The 20,461-nt window shown below is 42.1% G+C and overlaps 1 protein-coding gene across 1 annotated transcript in view; it reads left to right on the top strand.

Moving 5' to 3' along the window:
- Positions 1–12,239: 12,239 nt before the first annotated feature.
- Positions 12,240–20,461, top strand: part of cacna1da (calcium channel, voltage-dependent, L type, alpha 1D subunit, a) — a 137,723-nt gene continuing 129,501 nt past the window's right edge. Inside the window, exons 1-2 of the mRNA XM_060910246.1 lie at positions 12,240–12,475; positions 16,437–16,542. Of these exons, the coding sequence (XP_060766229.1) occupies positions 12,240–12,475; positions 16,437–16,542 (342 nt within the window). The remainder of the gene's footprint in view (positions 12,476–16,436; positions 16,543–20,461) is intronic.

The raw sequence follows: 20,461 nt of genomic DNA, 5'->3' as shown, positions 1-20,461 counted from the left end.
ATATATATAGTGTTCTGAGATTAAAGTCTTGATGGAAAGTTAACACGGCGGGAAAGTTAAAGGAGGGAATTTGGGTCACAAAGACGAGAACGAAAGAGAGACAGACATGATCGCAGCAGACAAGGAATTTTCAGACTGAACTGAGTTGTTGTTGTTGGCGAGGTTGTCGGGCGAACGTTCGTGTCTCAAACAGACCTGAGGACAGAGCGTCCATCTCACAGACTTACTCTAACTTCCAGTGGTTTAAAAGGGAAGGTTTTTACGACATAATCTGACGGTGGTTGTGCTCTCGATCATTTTATCTTTGAAACCTCAAATTCTGTTGACTAGGATGAAAATTCAGTGGAAAAACATGGCAGAATTAAACAAAATCTATCACTATGACGAGGGATGATGATGATGATGATAATATCCTAAACCTTGATAAAAGGTTAAGCAATTATCATGACATGAAATTTTAATATCTGCACCCTCATCGTGGAGTCACGCTCGCTCTGATTGGCTCGGAGCTGCTCAATAATTCAGGTGCATTCTGGGAGGAGCTGCCACACCTGGCCAGAAAGGTAAGTGGACACCAGCTGTAAAGGTATCCCGCTGCCCATCGTGCTAACTCTTTCTTTCTTCACCTGGCAGTCATAGCGAGACCTAAAGCAAGAGGAAAAACATGGACGAGTCTTTATCAGTTGACGTCGGGTAAGATCTCTCCACGTGATAATCTTGATGAACTCGTGTGTTTTTATTTATGGACGAAACTTTCGAGTCACCTGTTACTAACCCACCTGATTTCTCTCACAGTATGTATTACAGTAAATAATTTTACAGTACAATTATCTTATCTACAGTATAATAATAGGCTACAATGGACATACTGTATATATTATAAAGTATACTTTCTCATACAACGGAAAAAATATCCAAGGCACAGACCAGGATTCTTTGACCAAAGATATTTTAAATGAAATGATTCATATGTGCAGAAATGTATGTTGTTGTTGTTTTTTTAATATGTTGAGATAATTAGGATGGACATCCCATCTCTTCAGGTCCTTCCTGGGCTTTTATCAAAACCTTTACCGATAACGTTTCTCTCGAGAGGGCCGAGCTCACAGAGGTGATGATGAGAGAATATTCTGGAGACAGCTGTAAGCTGAGAGACGGCTCGAGTGTGAAAGTGGATCAGGTGGAGAGTGTTGGCTTTCCGTACAGTAGCTGGCCCAAAACTGGGAGCCATTCAAGCGTTAAAGCTAGCCGGCAGGTTGACTCACCTCCAGAGAGCCTTAAGAGGGACGTGCTGATGTGGTGACTGAGGCGAAAACGCCAAATGGACGTTTGAGAAAGCCATCACCGTTGATCGGGACCATTTCTGAACATTTTGGAGCCAGAATCGATAAACTACTCAGGGGTTCCTCAACCACTCCAGGCATATTATGATAAAAATGGACCTTCATCACTTTCAGTTAGTTCTAACACTGACGAAACACCAAAATGTTTCCTTAGAGCACCTGAAAAATGGCCATTCGACTATTAGGCTGCTTAGCGTGGGGACATTTTCGAACTCAGGAATATCATTTCTTCACTGGAGTTGCTTGAGTTCTGAAAAGACCTGCAGGTGGTTGACGTTTTGACCACCTGAGTAGGGTTCATCTTTAAAGTCAACGGCCTACTGCTGTTAGGAGATAATTTTGCTAGCTTGTTCATTCGCCACTAACTTTTTCCATTTCGATTACACTGATAAGCAGAAGCAGACAAACGATTCATCCAATTAATTAGCTTCATTTATAGCATTCATTTCTTTTTTTTCCATCCCAGATAGATGTGAGCACTTCATGTTGAGCGTTTTTTTGTGATCATGTAACTGTATGTTTCTGTTCTTCTCATGCCACAAGAGGGCGCCCTGTGACTGCCTGATCAGAAAACCTTTTCGCCAAATGATCGTAAAGTGGGCATTTTTGCATATTTATTTTAAATATAAATGAATGATGCCTCCTGGTGGTCTAAGGGCCCTAAGTGACCATGTAAACCACTTGCCGCAAGAAACGGCCCTGATGTTAAACTAGCTAACCCTGGAGATAATGTTTAGCTCAGTAAAGTGAGTGCGCATCTCCTTAGCTAGTGAGCAGACTTCCTGATATACATCAATACTGTTTCCGAGAACTGTCCTGCTGTGGGCTCTGATATTAGTTTGATATCTTTTTATCTCGCAGTAGCTTTGTTTGATGTCTTGTTATATGATAACTACACAGTTGACCGATAGTTAACTCGGAAGCTGAGGTTAACAAATGCCGCTAGCTGTGGGTTGCTTATGGCTACTTTAATGTGAAAGACACCAGACAACAAACACTTGAACATGTCGTCATTTATGATTTTTTTTCTGACAGAATTGAGTGAAGCGAATGAAAAGGTCATTAAAAAGGTTAAAGTGGTGAGCTGGTTGATAATTTGATGAAAACTCCACCCTCCGCCCCCAACAGCAAGGCAAATTCAGGACAATTAACTGGGTTGTTTCTCCTGCGGGACAAAGCAATTAAAAACATGATTTTGATTCACTGTCAGTGAACATCTTGTTGTTGTTGTTGTTTTTTTTATCGAATTGTTAATTTGGCGAGAACAAAGCTGAGGGAATTGAGCACAATCGGGATCCGTGGAGAATACGCAAACTGATTTGATTCATGATAATGATCAATTACAGCATGACCTCTACTCATAATCCACTTTTAATCCTTTCTGAGAATTGAGGCGTGATGATGATGATGATTATTATTTTTTTCAAGCTCAACACTCTTAAGCTCTTGAGACTGAAATCATTCCTGTGAGGTTATTTCTGCCCCCCCCCAAGTCTTTTCTTGGTGCTCAGGTTATGACTTTCTGGTCATGACGTGTGACTCTAACCTCTCTCGTATTCTCCTGCTGAATCCGTCCACAAGCTTCACGATGGCTCACAAGTCAGGCCTTAAACTCGATATTACACTGGAACACCAAAATCAAAATTATTTCTCATCACCTTACTTCTTCCAGGCTTTTTGAAGCTTAGATGTTCCTCCTCCATCTTTCTCACTTTCCCTCCATTGAATATCTGGAGACTTGGTGACTGAGGCCTTTCTGTGCTCGTACCTCGACTCTGGAGCTCCCCTCAGACCGTGAGCGATTTTTACTTTGCGAGTGTGGAATTGTTTCTTTCTGCTTGACCAACCCAAGCCCAGTTCTAGTGTTGCATGTTGCAGAAGTGCTGATTTCTGTTCTCACACACACACACACACACACACACACACACACACACACACACACACACACACACACACACACACACACACACACACAGAGCCACCCGCCCCCTCTATTGCCTGCGGTTGTCCATCCTCATCTCGGTGCAGATTATTTACAATTCGCCTGCTTTGCTTTTTATGTCACATTTATTTCCTCTTCAGCCTGATCAGAGTGGGCTTTCTGTCAATCTCTCTCTTCATCTCTCTTTCTCTCTCAAACAAAAAACATTTGTATTCAAGCTGACTGGATGAAATGAAGAATAAAGCACTTGGTGTTGTTCTGTTAAAATAAAATAATCAACAGCGGGGGTGGTGTGATGAAAATGAGTTCCTGTTACCACCACAAAGTTGATCATTTTCCACTAACAGCACATCCCTGAGTGTTTTATTCCACTTATACTACAGCAATTTGCCAACAATTACAATGCTTTATCTGTATTTTTATCCGTTTACAGTTACATTTAAGGTTGTGAACTGTCTGTCGCAACTATAAAGTCATTCCCTCATTTTTTTAACTGAATAAGAAGAAAAACCCCTACAAAATTGTCATGCCACCGAGGAACCGCAGCAAGTTCCAGCTTTACCTCTGACTGTTGCAAAGCGCTGACACTGGAGACTCCTTCCAGAAATGTTAAATAAACGTTAATAAAGGTTTTCAGTCTGTTCTGGTGACGTGTCCGCTGTACAAGACCCTGTGAGCAACCTGTTAGAACGAGCGCTTTAATATAAACCTGTGATTTATAGTCAGTGTTGCTGTTCTGGAAAATTAATCAACACCTCGTGACCAATCAGAATTGAGGATGTGGTGACGGGTGCAGGGAGGAGGCGTGATGAAAATGTCACCGGGATCTCAAGCTGTTTAATGTACAGAAAAGACACAATACTGAAGGAAAGAGTGCAGGGTTGGACTTTCAGGGGGTCTGGGTTTCCATTATGCTATGCCCTTATATGGTCATGTCTATAAATTTTGAGAGAGAGAGAGAGAGAGAGAGAGAGAGAGAGAGAGAGAGATGAAAGGTTTTGTTTAGGGTTGTTTTACAATCAGGGTACAAAGTTTGTGTCACAGGGGTCCAAAATTCAAATTGATTCAAACTGGTTTAAAAAAAACAAAACTATCAAACCTGCACTTTTGGAAATTAATACACATATGAACATAGGCGTGTGTAATAGTTTGTATTATAACAAGATTAAGTGCAGCTTTAAGCAGGGCTGGGAGAAACAAATGAAGTGATTCTCGGAGACGACTTTTTTTTTTTGACAATTCAGAATCCACTACTTCCATAGTGCTTTTAAATACAAGGCTGTAAGCTTTGTGTTAGTTGTCTCTAATATTTATGTCCCAATATCTTGACCACATTTTAGGATGAAAATAATCATTTTAGATATATGTTATTTTATATTGAAAAATTAGCTGTCTCGGAGAGGACATTTTTTTGACACAATTACAGACTAATTTGATCAAAATAGTCTGAAAACTTACTGGCATTCAACATTAAAACTTAACTATGTTTCCAATGATATGGAGCCAAATATGTGTTTTATGGTATAAAGAATGATGTAAGTGCATCCCTTTTGGAGCTACCTGTGGTCAAAAAAGCACTTTTTCTAAATGACACGAGTAATTTTGCTAAATATGACACATATTGCCATACATTCACCAAAAATAACGTTATCAACAATTTTTTTTTTTGCATGGTAAATAGAGCGATCACAGGGCTACAATAAACAACCGAGTTTATTTAGTCAAGCCTTTTGATATTGAAGATAATAAGTGTTAAATGTGATTTTTAGCTTGCGTACCCTGATTGTAAAACAACCCTTTACCTTTCCTGCCTCGGAGTTCGCCTGTCATTATACGTGGGCTGTTTGGCGCCGTTACTATAGCAACACATCATTCTCTTCTGTACGGACTGTCAGTTATAATGCCCGTATGAACGCCGGATTATGTTTCAGAAAGACCCGGATGTGGACGATACATACATACATACATACATACATACAATAATGCGTGTGTGTGTGTGTGTGTGTGTGTGTGTGTGTGTGTGTGTGTGTGTTTATTTAATGATGAGTAATGAAGGTGCTTCACGTGCGCCCGTGTTGCTCGAGTATTAAATAAAAGCGCCTCGCGCGCACGCACGAGCAGGATTTGACCAGGGCTCGCGCGCTCATTCGTTTTCAGCGACGCTATAAAAAAAAAAAAAAAAAAAAAACACACCGGGCCCGCAGCGAGCGTGTGCGCGTGAGAGAGCGTGTGCGCGTGAGAGAGCGTTTCCACGCACGCACGCACGCGCGCGCGCGCATAGGTCCGCGCACACGGCTCTGACGAGGATGCTCTCGCGCGCGCTGGTGTCCGACGCGGCTCGCGCTTCCAGCCAAAAACATGGAGCGCTATAATAACGGTTCTCAGAGCGCGCGCGTGCGCCCGTGTGTCTCCCGCGTCTCGAGCTCATGACTTTAAGACGCAGTCGCAGGCCGGAGCTGAGCGGGTTTGGTCGGATCTGAGCGGCGCGCCGGACCTGCGATCAGCCCTCCGACAAGGTAACGACATTCACCGACGACTTTCAGCAGCTCGCGGTCACGAGCGGGTCTGTTTGTTTACAGCCTGGGTGTGTATATATATATATATGTGTGTGTGTGTGTGTTAAACCTATCTAATCATAGCTTGGGGGACGGGATCTAAACGACACTGGTGTTAAAACAAATAAACAAATACCCTTTGTCCTTGATTGGTGTTTGGGTCCCGTGAGCCCGGTGACGCCGTCACTGTTCGTCATATCCGATTCTGATGTCTCCTGGCTGGGGGCATTTTAAATGAAATCAATAAAAATAATCATTAAAAAAGAAAAGGAAACAAAATGTCGGCGGCTGAGTTGGATCGCATCCCGGTAACCAGCGGTGTGGTAACCTATGGTAACGTCTCGCGCTGTGGTAACCAAGCAGCTGTTAGTGCGAGCTCGCGCGAGCATCACCTGATCGCCATGGAGCTCAAACCCAGCACGCAGTCTCACACCGCTTCCGGGTCCACAGAGACGCTTCTATTCCAGTTTCATGACATAACCTACATTTTAAACGGTGTGTGTGATCGAAGTGTCCTGCGGGAAATGAAATATTCTCTTCCCGTCCATTCACACCGCGTTTAAAGAAACACGATGTTGTTATGAAACACTTAAAACTTCTAACAGCGGCTCTGTAACCCTGAACCCAAGGGCTGAGTCCCGAACCACTCAGCCCTCCTTCATTCCTACTGCCAGACTCACTCGGACTCGACCCTTCGGCCAGGGTCTCACTGGGCTGCCACAGAGTTTCAGAAGTGTCTTGAAACATTCGCAGGGCTTCTCGTTATGCTTCCTCGCATGAGTCGCAAAGTGTCGCTCCTTCGTCGCTGAAATTTTGAACATGTTCAAAAACTTCGTGCGACAAAATTTCTCTCAGAATAGCCGCAAATGCATCGCTGGTGTCGCAAAGCCATCGCGAACCCTTCTCAAGTCAGTTTCCGTGAGGCTTCCTCTACTTCCCTGCCTGCGACTAGTTAGAGACACAACAGCTGCAGTAAAATATGCGAATATCAATTCAGTGTGATTCCAAGTGAAAATTGTCGCTAATTCACATAATTTTATCGCAATTGTTGTGTCTCCAACTAGTCGCAGGCTGTCGCAGCCCAGTGAGATACTGGCTTAATCACAATGTTAAACATGTTGTTATGAAACACTTAAAACTTCTAACAGCTCGTTATAGCGGCTCTATAACCCCGAACCCAAGGGCTGAGTCCCGAACTACTCAGCCCTCCTTCATTCCCTACTGCCAGGGATGACCAAGCCGAACTCACTAACTCACTAGGACTCGACCCTTAGTCTCTGAGAGGATTTCAGGGTCACATCGAGCACAACTTAAAAATAATATAAAGCGTATTATTATACAAACAGCACGCTTTTTCGATGGAATAAAAGCATGTGTTCTGTTCCCTTCTAGCAGGTTTCATTCGTTTGGTTCAATAGCATGCAATATTGTTCGCATATCGCTTATCGTACGTGTATTATGTCACTCTACTCAATGGAAAATGAGCGTTGAATATGGCTTATGATATTGCATGGTTGTCAAGACAACATGACGTTACACAGCGGAGACGTAAAACTTCCATGCTAGCGAGCGAGCGACTGTGACAGTTTGTAAACAAACATGACCGCCAGGTTTGCTTCGTTAAATACGGAATATTTTGAGAGAATTTTGAACGAGAAAGATGCATTGAACACCCAAAAGGAATGTATAATAATAATATTGGCTGGGATTTTTTTCATGATAGATATATTCCATTCAGCAAGCATGATATTGAACGAGTCGAACATCTACAACGACTCATTTTGTTTGTTTGTTATTGTTTCATGTTCTCAGTAGGAAATGGGGAGTAAATTGTTCAGTATGAAAGAAAAGAGACGCAAAAACAATACACACGTAGCCTCGTGTTGGCAAAATATCCTGTTCATGCTTAAATGTTATTGTAAATATGTTAATAAACATTTTAGAACTGATATATCATGAGTCCATCAGAAAACAAGGGCTGAATTCCAAACTACTCCCGACTTCCTACTGAGGGAATTATTGAGGTCTAATGACAAACCCTAATTTACGTCCTTTTTGGGAGCATTTGGGATTCAGCCAAACAATACAGATAATAAGCCGAGGCTTTCAGCCATAATCTCACTGTTTTCTCGAGTCACTGTAATCAAAGCCGATTGAACACCGTCGCTAAGACAGTCCAGGATAAGAGTGGGGACATGACCCTCAACCCCACACACACACACTGTTCCCATGAAGCCTAACAGGTCAAGGACTTAACACTGTTCTACTTGTGTTTTCTATTCGTTATCCTGTACTGTATGTTGTTTTGAACAGTTTTGCTCACGCTGTGTGGAAACAGCAGCCATTTTCTGGGTAGGGCTTTCGGTTTAACGTCGTCCTTCAGTGGGTCACCCGCGGTGGGATTTTAATCAGATCATTTATTCGCTATCGTCTCAAGAGACACAGACGGATCAAATACGGACTCATTTTGTCTGACTGATTCTCATTTTCAAACTCGCTCTAAAATTAAACTTTTCTGACACTCGGTATGTCCCGGTAATCAGTCATGCTCAACATGTGTAATATTGAGCACGTCAAGATATTCTCCATCTCCTGGTGCTCTTAGGGGCAGAATTTCTTTTTGTGGTCACATTTGTGCACCGTTTGTGTCTGAGGTTTCTGATTTTGAACAAATTTAGAGGGAAATCCACTGTTGTATGTGTGTGTGTGTGTGTGTGTGTGTGTGTATATATATATAAATATATATATATATATATATATATATATATATATATATATATATATATATATATATATATATATATATAATTGCTGAGATCGTATACATCATAATACAACATTGAGACAAATTTTAGTGAAACAGAAATGAGAATTTCTTTAAAAAAATATTCAATTTTGATGTATTTGTGAGCAAATTTGAAATAAATATGTGATAAAATGTGATCCAGGTAACCATTTAAGCATTAAATAAAAAGCTTATTATAAGCTGAGCCAAGTGAAACCACCGCCTTAGTTCTTCATCTTTCCTCGCCATGACGCCGTCCTATTTTCTGAACTCCATGGCACATCCCAATCCGTCTTTCCCACCGAATGCCGGCGTGATCATATTTATTTTACTCTTTTACACTGATGCAGGAACAGCCATCTCAGACTGTTTCCAGATCAGTGTAACGGTGTGACAGTGAGCCACCTGTAACAGACGCTTTGTGTGGCATTTCGACGTATAAAGGCTATTTGCTATACAAGCCACAGGCTGCTATATTTTTCATTAAAGGTTAATTGAGCTGCAGACCGGCACTCGCATACGATCTCGGAGGAGGAAAGCTGATCCGGGATGTGTTTAGTGATGACATACATAATAAACAGAGCAGCAATCCGATACCAGGGAAGCACTCGCATTCCTCAAGTTTGTTTCTTATGAAGTTCTCTGCTGAAGAACTGAAGAAACACTGACGCTTTGTCACTTGAGGCAGTCACTGAAATCTGTGTTGCGCCCGTACGTAGAAAATCAATCATCTGTAGCTGTTGTTTGTGAGTGTGAATGCTGGGTAACACTGTTAACTACTGTCGCAGCAAAAGTGTGCAAAATTCCACACTGCATACTGCACACTATTCACTGTGGTAGTGAGCATGCGGAATGCCAGAACGATCATTTGATAACTCGTCAATGAAGTTCTCTAAGAATGACATTCGACTGCTTCGTTTTTGTGCATTTTGAATGATCGTAACCCAAAGTGTCTTAATTTACGGTGGTTAAAGAAAAAAAAACAATGCAGTGAGGTCACAGTAATGGGCTTTAAAGAGCTTTGGAGTAAAAATACTCATATTAAATGGATGAAAACTGGAAGAACCACATTGAAGACAGTGAAGTTGTTCGTGAACTGTTTTTGCGAATTATCTATCATTACCGTCATCTTCACTTCGGCAGTAAGGATGTCACTGGACGTCTCCGTCTCCATTTCCTCACCCCTGCATGCCTACTTGCTCTCATGCTGCTCAGCCCATGGTGGACTCCATGCATATGCTTTCCACACTGGATGGAAAAGTGACAGGAGGACATGTTTTGGAACCCAAAATTACGATTATAGATCTCACAGGAGTTTGTTTTCATTCCTTTTCACAGACACTTAAACAAAGGCTAAAGTTTATGAGGTTTTCCAAGTGGAAATAAGGTGATGAATTAAAGGTTGTCCATTCTTGAGGTTCAAGCCAAGCGTTCAGTCTTCCACTATCGTCGCTGCAGTTTCGAACCGTGAAGTTTTTCCGATTTTATGGCCTGCTTTGTCTCATCAGTGGACCAGTGAATCCTGGACATGTTCTTTAGTCTCTGATCCACGCAACAGCCAGTCACAGAGCTGAAAACTGTTGGACCTGGTGCTAACGCAAGTACCCTTGATATATAGTATGTGGATAAAAAAATGAACACAACCCCACAGACACGGAGAGTACGCTGCTTTGCATTGTGCCTCTTTATATATTTGCACCGGATGAGGCTTTGTCCACGCCCGTTATGTTAGAAGTGAGATGTTCGTCCTGTTCCATATCTGTTCCAGTGGTGTCAGTTGTAAAGTGTAGTGTGTGTGTGTGTGTGTGCGGCTTTAATACATGGAAATGTACATCAGTGTGTGTTATGGCGTACTGGACGAGCAAATGAAATTCACACAAATTATTTTGACCCAATCATGAAGAGATTATAATTATACCACTGTTTACAGAGTTATTCTCATATCATTGTACAATTATAAAGACTAGATACATCATATCATTTCTCATAATTGAAATAAAAATAATGATTAGTGTTTATAAATGAATGTTAGTCTTTATAGTAGTGTAAAAAGTAACATTGTGTCATAACTGCATTTTTAAAACTTACGTTTAATTTCTATGAATGGCTTTTTTTCCCCGCCTGACCTCTCATTCTGCTGACTTTATCCCCGGAGTACAAACGCTGCCTAACAGTGATGTTTCGGAATGCTTGGGAAGGGGTGATGCTTGACATTATTCAGGAGCTGATTTCTATTTTGAACATTTGTTATGTTAATGTTGAAATTAGGTTGATTGAACAGTGTTTAAGCTGCTTTAATAACAATTTAGCGATATTTACTATTTTAAAATGACAGACAGGAGCATATTTTTTCATCTTGTACGTTGAAATGATGAAGATGACACTTCTTAGTGGCACTGATGGAGTGGATCTTTTAAACGTGAAATAGAAATACACAGAGACGACTGATTTGATGCACCACAAATCAATAAAACTGATATCGATATAGAGAGAGATTTTGACATCTCAGCTCTCAGTGTTGTAGTCATACGCTTCATGTGCATGTTTAGTTTGGAGAGTGTGTGTGTGTGTGTGTGTGTGTGTGTGTGTGTGTGTGTGGTGTAATACATGCTGGTCCCGGGAGCCTTTAGACCCCAACACTCAGCGTGTCAGTTTTTTTGACTTAACACCCACGATATTGCATAATGCAGTGGGATAGATAAGGAAATCATCACACAGCCTCCCACAAACTACACACACACACACACACACACACACTTTCAATCTCTTTCTCCTTCCATATATCTGTTTCAATCTTGGTTTCGACTTTTCTTCACACTTACCCCTTTTCCACCAAATCAGTTCCAGGGCTGGTTCGGGGCCGGTGCTGCTGCTGGTTCACAACTCGTTCAACTTGCGAGCCAGCTGAGAACCAGTTTGCTTTTCCATAGCTCGCGGTGTTGAGCAGAGTCACGTCATTATGTCGCTGTATACGTCATTACGTCGCTGTATACGTCAGTTAGGTCGCTACGTTTGCATAAACCTTGGCGCGAATATCAAAGCAAAAACAACATGGAAGAAGCAGCAGCGGCAACAACAACAATAATAATAATGGCTGACTTCGCGTTTGCTGCTGCTTCTTGTCGCTTAAAAATGGTGATCTTTCGCGGTCTTGTTATTGTTGTTGGTCTTAACAACTCCGCCCCCCGCTGACGTAAGCGGTTCTTTCCTCTGGCCCAGCAGAGTTGGTGCTAGCCTGGAACCGGTTTTTCTGGCCCCAGAGCCAGTTCTTTGTCAGTGGAAACAGAAAACCCGGTTCCAAACTAAGCACTGGCCCCGAACCAGCCCTGGAACTGCTTTGGTGGAAAAGGGGCAACACACACACACACACACACACACACACACACACACACACACACACACACACACACACACACACTAATCCCTTCCCTTCTTTTCCTCCAGAGGCAAATTATGCCAGCAGCACCAGTGTCCCTGTTCCTGGTGACGTGCCGGCGTGTTGGTGAGAAAGCCCCGCCCCTGCACCCCAGTCTCCGCCCTCTCCCACGCCCCTCTTCCCTCTCCCCTGGGAGGTTCGTGCTGGTGGATGCCCCGGTCCGGCCCAAGCCTGCACCATGAGTGTCAACGGCCCGGTTCCGCCACCTGACCCACTCGCCGCCACCGCAGAGGCTCTGCCCACGACGGCGGTGGCACCGGTGGGCTCACTGGCGGCGAAGAAGAGGCTGCAGTACGCCAAGAGTAAGAGCACCTCGGCCAACACACGGCCACAGAGAGCGCTGTTCTGCCTGAACCTGAACAACCCGTTGCGCCGGGCCTGCATCAGCATCGTGGAGTGGAAATATCCTTTACTGTGTGCGTGTGTGTGAGAGAGAGAGAGAGTTATTGCTGTGTTGTGCTGTTATAGGAAAATAATCAGCAACAGATTAATGGTGTGATGAAGCGGAGTCACTGTTACCACACCAAAGTTGGTTGTTTTCTGATAACAACATGTCCTGAAGTGCTTTATTCCTCTTATACCACAGTGATTATCCAGCCATTACAGTTTTATTGACAGAAGAATGGTACATTTTATCCATTTATAGCTACTTTTCCTGTTTTGGAACATCCATGAAATAACAGTTCCTGTTCTCACTTGCACAAACAGTCACTCCTTCATCGGCCTCTTTTTTGTTCTTTCGATGAGGTTAATGAGACCAAAAAAAAAAATCACTTGTCAGCTTGTCATGTGACTAAGAAACCGCAAAGATGCGTAAACTCCTCTGTCACAATACCTCATAACGCATTACGATCATTTCCACTCGGAAGACGACAGGACTTTAAGGGTTAGAATTGTAGTGAGTGCGACTAAATTACCACGTGGGAGCTGCTGGAACAAAAATGATCACAGATTCTGTACTTTTACATACGAAAAAGAAGATAAAAAGTGTTTAACTCTGCAGGAAACAGACTGCACCTATTTCGTGTCTTCTTCCTTCTAACACACCTGACGGAGTCGATAACGAGCTGCTGAGGCGAACAAGCGTCAAATCCGACGTGATGCCGATATCTGATTCGAAGGGAAAGTAAACTGTGTGTATAACCATGATTACAAAGACTAATCCAGATGTGAGATGATGTGACTCTTTGATTTAAGTAAATTAAATTAGTACATCAGCCAAAGTAATCCTTATCGCTTTGCACTGCTGTGGATCTCGTACAGCGAACAAGCAAAGAAGAGGAGGAGTCGAGTCTGCTAGCCAGATGGAATCTGTGGTTGGTTGAAGAGAGCAACTGGACTTGCTTGAAGATTCTCGAAAACGTTTCGCCTCTCATCTTAAAGGCTTCCTCAGTTCTGTCTGACTAATAGGGAGTATCCAGCATTTATCCTCTCATGGATCATCATAGAATCCGAATCAGAATGCTGATGGCTGCATTGTAGGTGGCTGATAAAAGCTGTCTTAGACACCCACCTCTGTTCAATGATGGTCGTTCCAGGTTGACAAAAATGAACGATCCTCTCTGGCTCAGATGTCTGCCAGTTTTCTGGAAGTCCTCTCATACTCCCGCACCAGTCCAAGGGATCTCATCCCAAAGTGCGTAGAAACATATCTGTGATGAATCTCAGTCATCCAGGTACTGTACATAGTAATCTGTAGTTGGTTGAAGAGAGCAACTGGACTTGCTTGAAGATTCTTGAAAACGTTTCGCCTCTCATCCTAAAGGCATCTTCAGTTCTGTCTGATAGGGAGTATCCAGTATTTATCCTCTCATGGATCATCATAGAATCCGAATCAGAATTAATCAGAAAAAACTAGCCAGATGGAGAAATGAAATAAATGAAATTGCGCAACATTCCTGGTGTAAGCGCAGTGGTGATTTGTGATGCGTGATTAGCGATCAGCTAATTAGTGAATATACACTAGTATTAGCATGTGAAAGGTAAGAACTGATCCCAGATCAGCACGCTGCACTGAGAAGGTCGAGCCTGAGAGCACATTCCATCTGTGTGAGCGTTTCAGCCCTGAGCAGCGAGCACATTAATCTCACACAGGGATAGGTGTGTGTGTGTGTGTGTGTGTGTGTGTGTGTGTTTGGCCTAGTTTTAGGCTGTGCAGCTCTCTGTGGTTTAGCAAGAAGGCTAAAGGAACTGCAGTGAAAGGAGCGACAGCGAGCTGTGACTCAGCGAGAGAGTGCAGGAACTGTACAGCGCCTCAGTAAGAGAAATCAGCCCTCGTGTTTCAGCCACATGCTGGGAAGAATGAGTGGGTGATGCTGGAAATTAAATTGGTGGAAATTAATTTGCTCGGGTTCATGTTTAGTTCTTACACAGACGTGGCGTTTAACTGAATAGGTATCACCCAGAATGCATTGCAGTCACATGACACCGCGAGAGTACGATCAGCTACAGATGATTGTTTGCTTTTTGTCTCTTTAATCGTGTCTCGTTGGTTCTCGGTCTCGCTCCTGTTTCAGAGGAGGCAGCGAAAGGGTGCGAGAATCGAGAGCAAGCGTGTTTACCACACGAGACGTTCTCACTCACTGAAGCGACTTTAATGAATTCACTTATTGATTACGTGTCATCCAGCTCTATTATCTCTATAACTGATCTTCGTCTACATTAAATGAGTAAAACATTCTGCTGTGTGGCTCTATCACACACTTAAAGCGAGACGGCTTTTCGATTTCAGAAAATCAGTGAAATTTAGTTCCGTCTGAAATGTGGTGATTGTGATATCTGTTTATTTCTGTAATATCTCACAAAATATCAGGCCATTCTGTGGCTGGGAAGTTATTTAATTTGAGGGGATTAAAGCAAATAATGTGCATGAATCGCTTTGTGCAGTCAAGCAGACAGAGGAAGTCCGTGTGCGCATGCGCAGGTTTACCTTCTTCTTCTTCTTCTTTTGGGTTTTACGGCAGCTGGCATCCACAGTGTTGCATTACTGCCATCTACAGGTTTCCCTTTGAGCGTGCACTGACAGTTCCATCATTCTGTCGCTAAACGAACAGCTGATCACACCGAGGTGCTCGCTGAGCGCCCATATTTATTAGTTTGGTCCTGCGTTTCCTTTCCTTCGTATAGAACATAACGTCTTTTCTTCTCGCTTTCTTTCCGTTACTGTAGTCGCTCTTTCACGTTTCATTCGCACACTCACGTCCTCCATTTTTCTCTCCTGTTTCAAATTTGTATTCCGCAATGTCTTGCGTGAATGGGGAAAGCCCACCACGTGATGCATGACGTAGTATCTTGAATTGGGTCATGGTGAAGCAGGAAAAAATAGCAGAGAATTTAGGGACACGTGGCGATAAATTGATTCATTGTTCTATTTTTAAAAATGTGATAAAATTGGAAGTCTGTGATTCGAATTCAGTAGCTTTCAGTCATTAAACAAAAATAATTGGGTGTCGGGAAAATTCTTTTTATGACCTAAACCTGAAAAATCTGAAAGGCAGTACAGCTTTAAATGCTGACCGTGAGGATTCTACTCATCACCTTGCCTCACTTTCATGCAAGGATTTTATTTCTAGATGGTTAGTATTGATGATTGTGTATTTATATTATTATTATTAGGTTTTTTTTGGAAGAGGAGGAGCATTTATACTAAAGGGTGCATTACTATACATCATGTTCTGAAACTAACACTTTCTCCATGTAGGAAAAACCAGACGGAATGTCCTTGAGTGCAAGTTAAGAATCGGTACTTTGTTAAAGATTTGGTACTTCTGTTCGATTTCTGGGTCACGGACTGACTGAGGACGGATCGAGAAATCAATGAGGCAAGGACTAGAGTTTTGGGAAGCGCCCAAATCAGATTGTAGCTCAGTGTGTGGATTACTGGAGAGATCTTTTGACATTATCTCCCGCTAAATTCTGATCACAAGCAGGCAATTAGGCCGCTCCAGAATAGGATGCAAGTTTTGATGTCTGTGAGTTGATCGAATACGTTCCGTCCGATTTTCACAGTTATTCCGCTTCAACATTGATAAGTAGACGATAACCTGCTTTTAAACACATATCCAATTTAGAGGCGTTGAAATAGATTTGTCTGCTAAGCTGAAACTGCCAAATCTCTGTTGTTAAGTGGTTTATGGACTCCAGATTTTGATGCTGCAATAATGAAAGTGTCTGAAATGGACAGCGGTGGATATTAAATTCAGCTCAAGCATTCCCAAAATGAATTTGCTTTATTAGATCTGGCTCTGTTAAAGGTTTCTCTGAGTAATATGCTGTTTTGTGTAATATCTTGCTTTCATCTTTGAGAGTCAACGTTGTTCCCGTTTGGCTTCTTGCATTAAACAGATATTACTTTCCTTAACTGTAGCGCTCGCAGGCCATTTGATATCTTTATACTAATTGCTATTTTTGCCAACTGCATGGCCTTAGCCGTCTACATCCCGTTTCCTGAAGACGACTCCAACTCGACCAATCACGACCTGGTGAGTAAACGATCACAAGCACGATCATTTTTCTGACCTTTTGATCTCTTTGCATTTTATGACCTCGCCCCTAATGAAGCTAAGAAGTTAAAGGGCCTCACCAAGGAGACCGGGGATTGTTGGTTAATTTTAATTTGTCTTCATTTGGGCAGGACTGAGAAGCGCTGTCATTTTCACTGCAGTTTACTGGCTGGGGAATTGTGAAGGACACAGAATGACTCGGTCTGGATTTACTCTGGTGGTGTGTTCGAGGTGTGAATAAATTAATATCAGAATCAGTACACGCTGCACAGTGAAAGAAGCAAATTTGCACCAAAGCGGAGGTTTGCACTGTTTAGAGCAGCAGGTTGTAATGTTTAAAGCCGGGATCTGCAATGTTTAAAGTGGCAGTTTGTCATGTTTAAAGCGGCGGTTTGTAATGTTTAAAGTAGCGGTTTGTAATGTTTAAAGTGGCAGTTTGTAATGTTTAAAGCGGCAGTTTGTCATGTTTCAAGCGGTGGTTTGTAATGTTTGAAGTGGCAGTTTGTAATGTTTAAAGGGGCAGTTTGTCATGTTTCAAGCGGCGGTTTGTAATGTTTAAAGTGGCAGTTTGTCATGTTTAAAGCGGCGGTTTGTCATGTTTCAAGCGGTGGTTTGTAATGTTTGAAGTGGCAGTTTGTAATGTTTAAAGGGGCAGTTTGTAATGTTTAAAGCGGTGGTTTGTAATGTTTAAAGTAGCGGTTTGTAATGTTTAAAGTGGCAGTTTGTCATGTTTAAAGCGGCGGTTTGTCATGTTTCAAGCGGTGGTTTGTAATGTTTGAAGTGGCAGTTTGTAATGTTTAAAGGGGCAGTTTGTCATGTTTCAAGCGGTGGTTTGTAATGTTTAAAGTGGCAGTTTGTCATGTTTAAAGCGGCGGTTTGTCATGTTTCAAGCGGTGGTTTGTAATGTTTGAAGTGGCAGTTTGTAATGTTTAAAGGGGCAGTTTGTAATGTTTAAAGCGGCAGTTTGTCATGTTTCAAGCGGTGGTTTGTAATGTTTGAAGTGGCAGTTTGTAATGTTTAAAGGGGCAGTTTGTCATGTTTCAAGCGGCGGTTTGTAATGTTTCAAGCGGTGGTTTGTAATGTTTAAAGTGGCAGTTTGTCATGTTTAAAGCAGCAGTTTGTCATGTTTCAAGCGGTGGTTTGTAATGTTTAAAGTAGCGGTTTTTAATGTTTAAAGTGGCAGTTTGTAATGTTTAAAGGGGCAGTTTGTAATGTTAAAAGGGGCAGTTTGTAATGTTTAAAGTAGTGGTTTGTAATGTTTAAAGGGGCAGTTTGTAATGTTTAAAGGGGCAGTTTGTAATGTTTAAAGTAGTGGTTTGTAATGTTTAAAGTAGCAGTTTGTAATGTTTAAAGTGGCAGTTTGTAATGTTTAAAGTAGTGGTTTGTAATGTTTAAAGGGGCAGTTTGTCATGTTTAAAGGGGCAGTTTGTCATGTTTAAAGCAGCAGTTTGTCATGTTTAAAGCGGCGGTTTGTCATGTTTAAAGCGGCAGTTTGTCATGTTTAAAGCGGCAGTTTGTAAGGTTTAAAGCGGCAGTTTGTAATTTTTTTAGAGCAGCGGTTTGCAGTGTTTAGTGCAGCAGTTTATAACGTTTAAAGCGACAGTTTGTAATGATTTTTAGAGCAGCAGTTTGTAAAGTTTAAAGCGACAGTTTGTAATGATTTTTAGAGCAGCAGTTTGTAATGTTTAAAGTTGGGATTTGCAATCTTTAAAGCAGTGGTTTGTCATGTTTAATGCAGTGGTTAGGAAATGAATAAAGTGACAGTTTGTAATGTTTTTTCGAGCAGCGGTTTGCAATGTTTAAAGCTGGGATTTGTAATGTTTAAAGCGGCAGTTTGTCATGTTTCAAGCGGCGGTTTGTAATGTTTAAAGTGGCAGTTTGTCATGTTTAAAGCGGTGGTTTGTAATGTTTAAAGTGGCAGTTTGTAATGTTTAAAGCGGCAGTTTGTCATGTTTCAAGCGGTGGTTTGTAATGTTTAAAGCAGTGGTTTGTAATGTTTAAAGTGGCAGTTTGTAATGTTTAAAGGGGCGGTTTGTCATGTTTAAAGCAGCAGTTTGTCATGTTTAAAGCGGTGGTTTGTAATGTTTAAAGCGACAGTTTGTAATGATTTTTAGAGCAGCAGTTTGTAATGTTTAAAGCTGGGATTTGCAATGTTTAAAGCAGAAGTTTGTCATTTTTTTAGAGCAGTGGTTTGCAGTGTTTCAAGCTAGGGTTTGTAGTGTTGAAAGCTGCAGTTTGTCATGTTTAAAGCTGGCATTTGCAATGTTTAAAGCAGAAGTTTGTAATATTTAAATCATCAGTTTCTCATGTTAAATCAGTATTTTATAGTGATTCTGCTGCCTGAGAAGTGAATCATAACTGCAGTAAACACGCTAACCAGCCTTTTGTTGCAACGACATGTTCCTTGTGGATTTCCTTCTCAGGAGAAAGGGGCGGAGCTGAAGAGCTCTGGTCCAGTTCGGCTGGAGATAATTATCAGACTTGAAACGCTGTTTAGAGCATTAGAGCCTGCACCTTTAAATCTCGATCTGTCTTGATAAATAATGAAGTCAGTGTTGCTCTGAATTGGGACTCGTATTCGCCAGATCATTCCGTTTCCTCTCATAACCTCAGCGCTATTTGTTATTGGAGTAATTGTTAGCATGCTAACGTACTAATAATTGGCACAATGGTGTGAAGCAGCTCTGTGCGTTACTCAGACTAGCCAAGCGTCAGGTACGAACTGATATTAAATATTTTATGCGTACGATCGCTGCCTCACTTTTAATCACTGTTTACAAAATGACTGTGATGTTTATTATATTGTTTACATTTCTGAAAGTATTTCTCAGTTCTGTCTTTTTTTTTTAAACTTCCATCTCTCTATGAATAGAGTCTTGAGATTTCCTTCTTAAAGACTTGACACAAGATGCCGATTTGTGTGTAGAACCACAGAGCACAGTTGTCCTCACGCCGTCCTTCTGAATGGGACGGATTTAATCTCTGAAGCTCAGAGACGTCGCTCGGGAAGACGGCCACGTCCCAGACTGAAGGCAGGAAGTATCTTGAAGTGTGGTGTTAAATATGGCGGTAATTGATGCGCTCTGGCTCGAAGATGTTCTGTCCTTGTCGTGTCAGAATGGCGGTGTGTGTAGCGTTCCGATCTACGTCAGATGTTGTGTTGCTCCTGAGAACGTCTGTCCCTTTACGAGCACATCTCATCTCCTTCTTTACGACCTCCTGCACTTGTTGTGTTGAATAACTGTGATTGTGTGGCTCCGCAGTGGCGTATTTAGGGAAGCGGCGCACGCGCGCGCACGTGTGTGTGTGTGTGTGTGAGTAATTTGTGAGTCAGTGGTGACGTGTTGCGTGTCTCTCTGAATACGAGGCGAGACGAGGCAGCTGTTCAGTCTCCCATTAGGACAGAGCCTGAGCTCGGAGAGTGAAAAGCTCTCGAGTCAGCATACGCTTCCAAGACTTCCAATAAAATATATATATATATATATATATATATATATATGAAATAAAGATAGATTTGGAGCAGATAATAAATCAGATAAAAATGTGAAAGATAATTAGCCTGGCTAACGCGACTTCAAAGCTCTCCGAGCATTTGGTCTGGCCAAGCTATTAAGCCAAACCGTTTCCCAGAGCCCGTGGTTGACCCGCCTCCCTGAAATGCCTCAGTTTGCTACTGGTCGAAGCCAGAAAAGGCTGTGACGAAGCTTAAACCAATCACATCACTCTTTCCTCTGACGTATGCAACGCGACGGGGCTAACTGGTAGATTAAACTCTTACCGAAGCCGGTCGGGAGCAAGGCGAAAACGTCCTTCCTTTCAATAAATACCTCCAGGGCTGCTCTTTGCTCCGTTTTCAATGAGAACTTACTCCATGTTCGTAATGTTTCTAGTGAATGAA

This window comes from Neoarius graeffei, chromosome 26 (genome assembly GCF_027579695.1).
Source record: "Neoarius graeffei isolate fNeoGra1 chromosome 26, fNeoGra1.pri, whole genome shotgun sequence".
NCBI lineage: Eukaryota > Metazoa > Chordata > Actinopteri > Siluriformes > Ariidae > Neoarius > Neoarius graeffei.
Note: the sequence above shows the minus strand (reverse complement) of the source record. Positions and strands in the feature narration are given on the sequence as shown.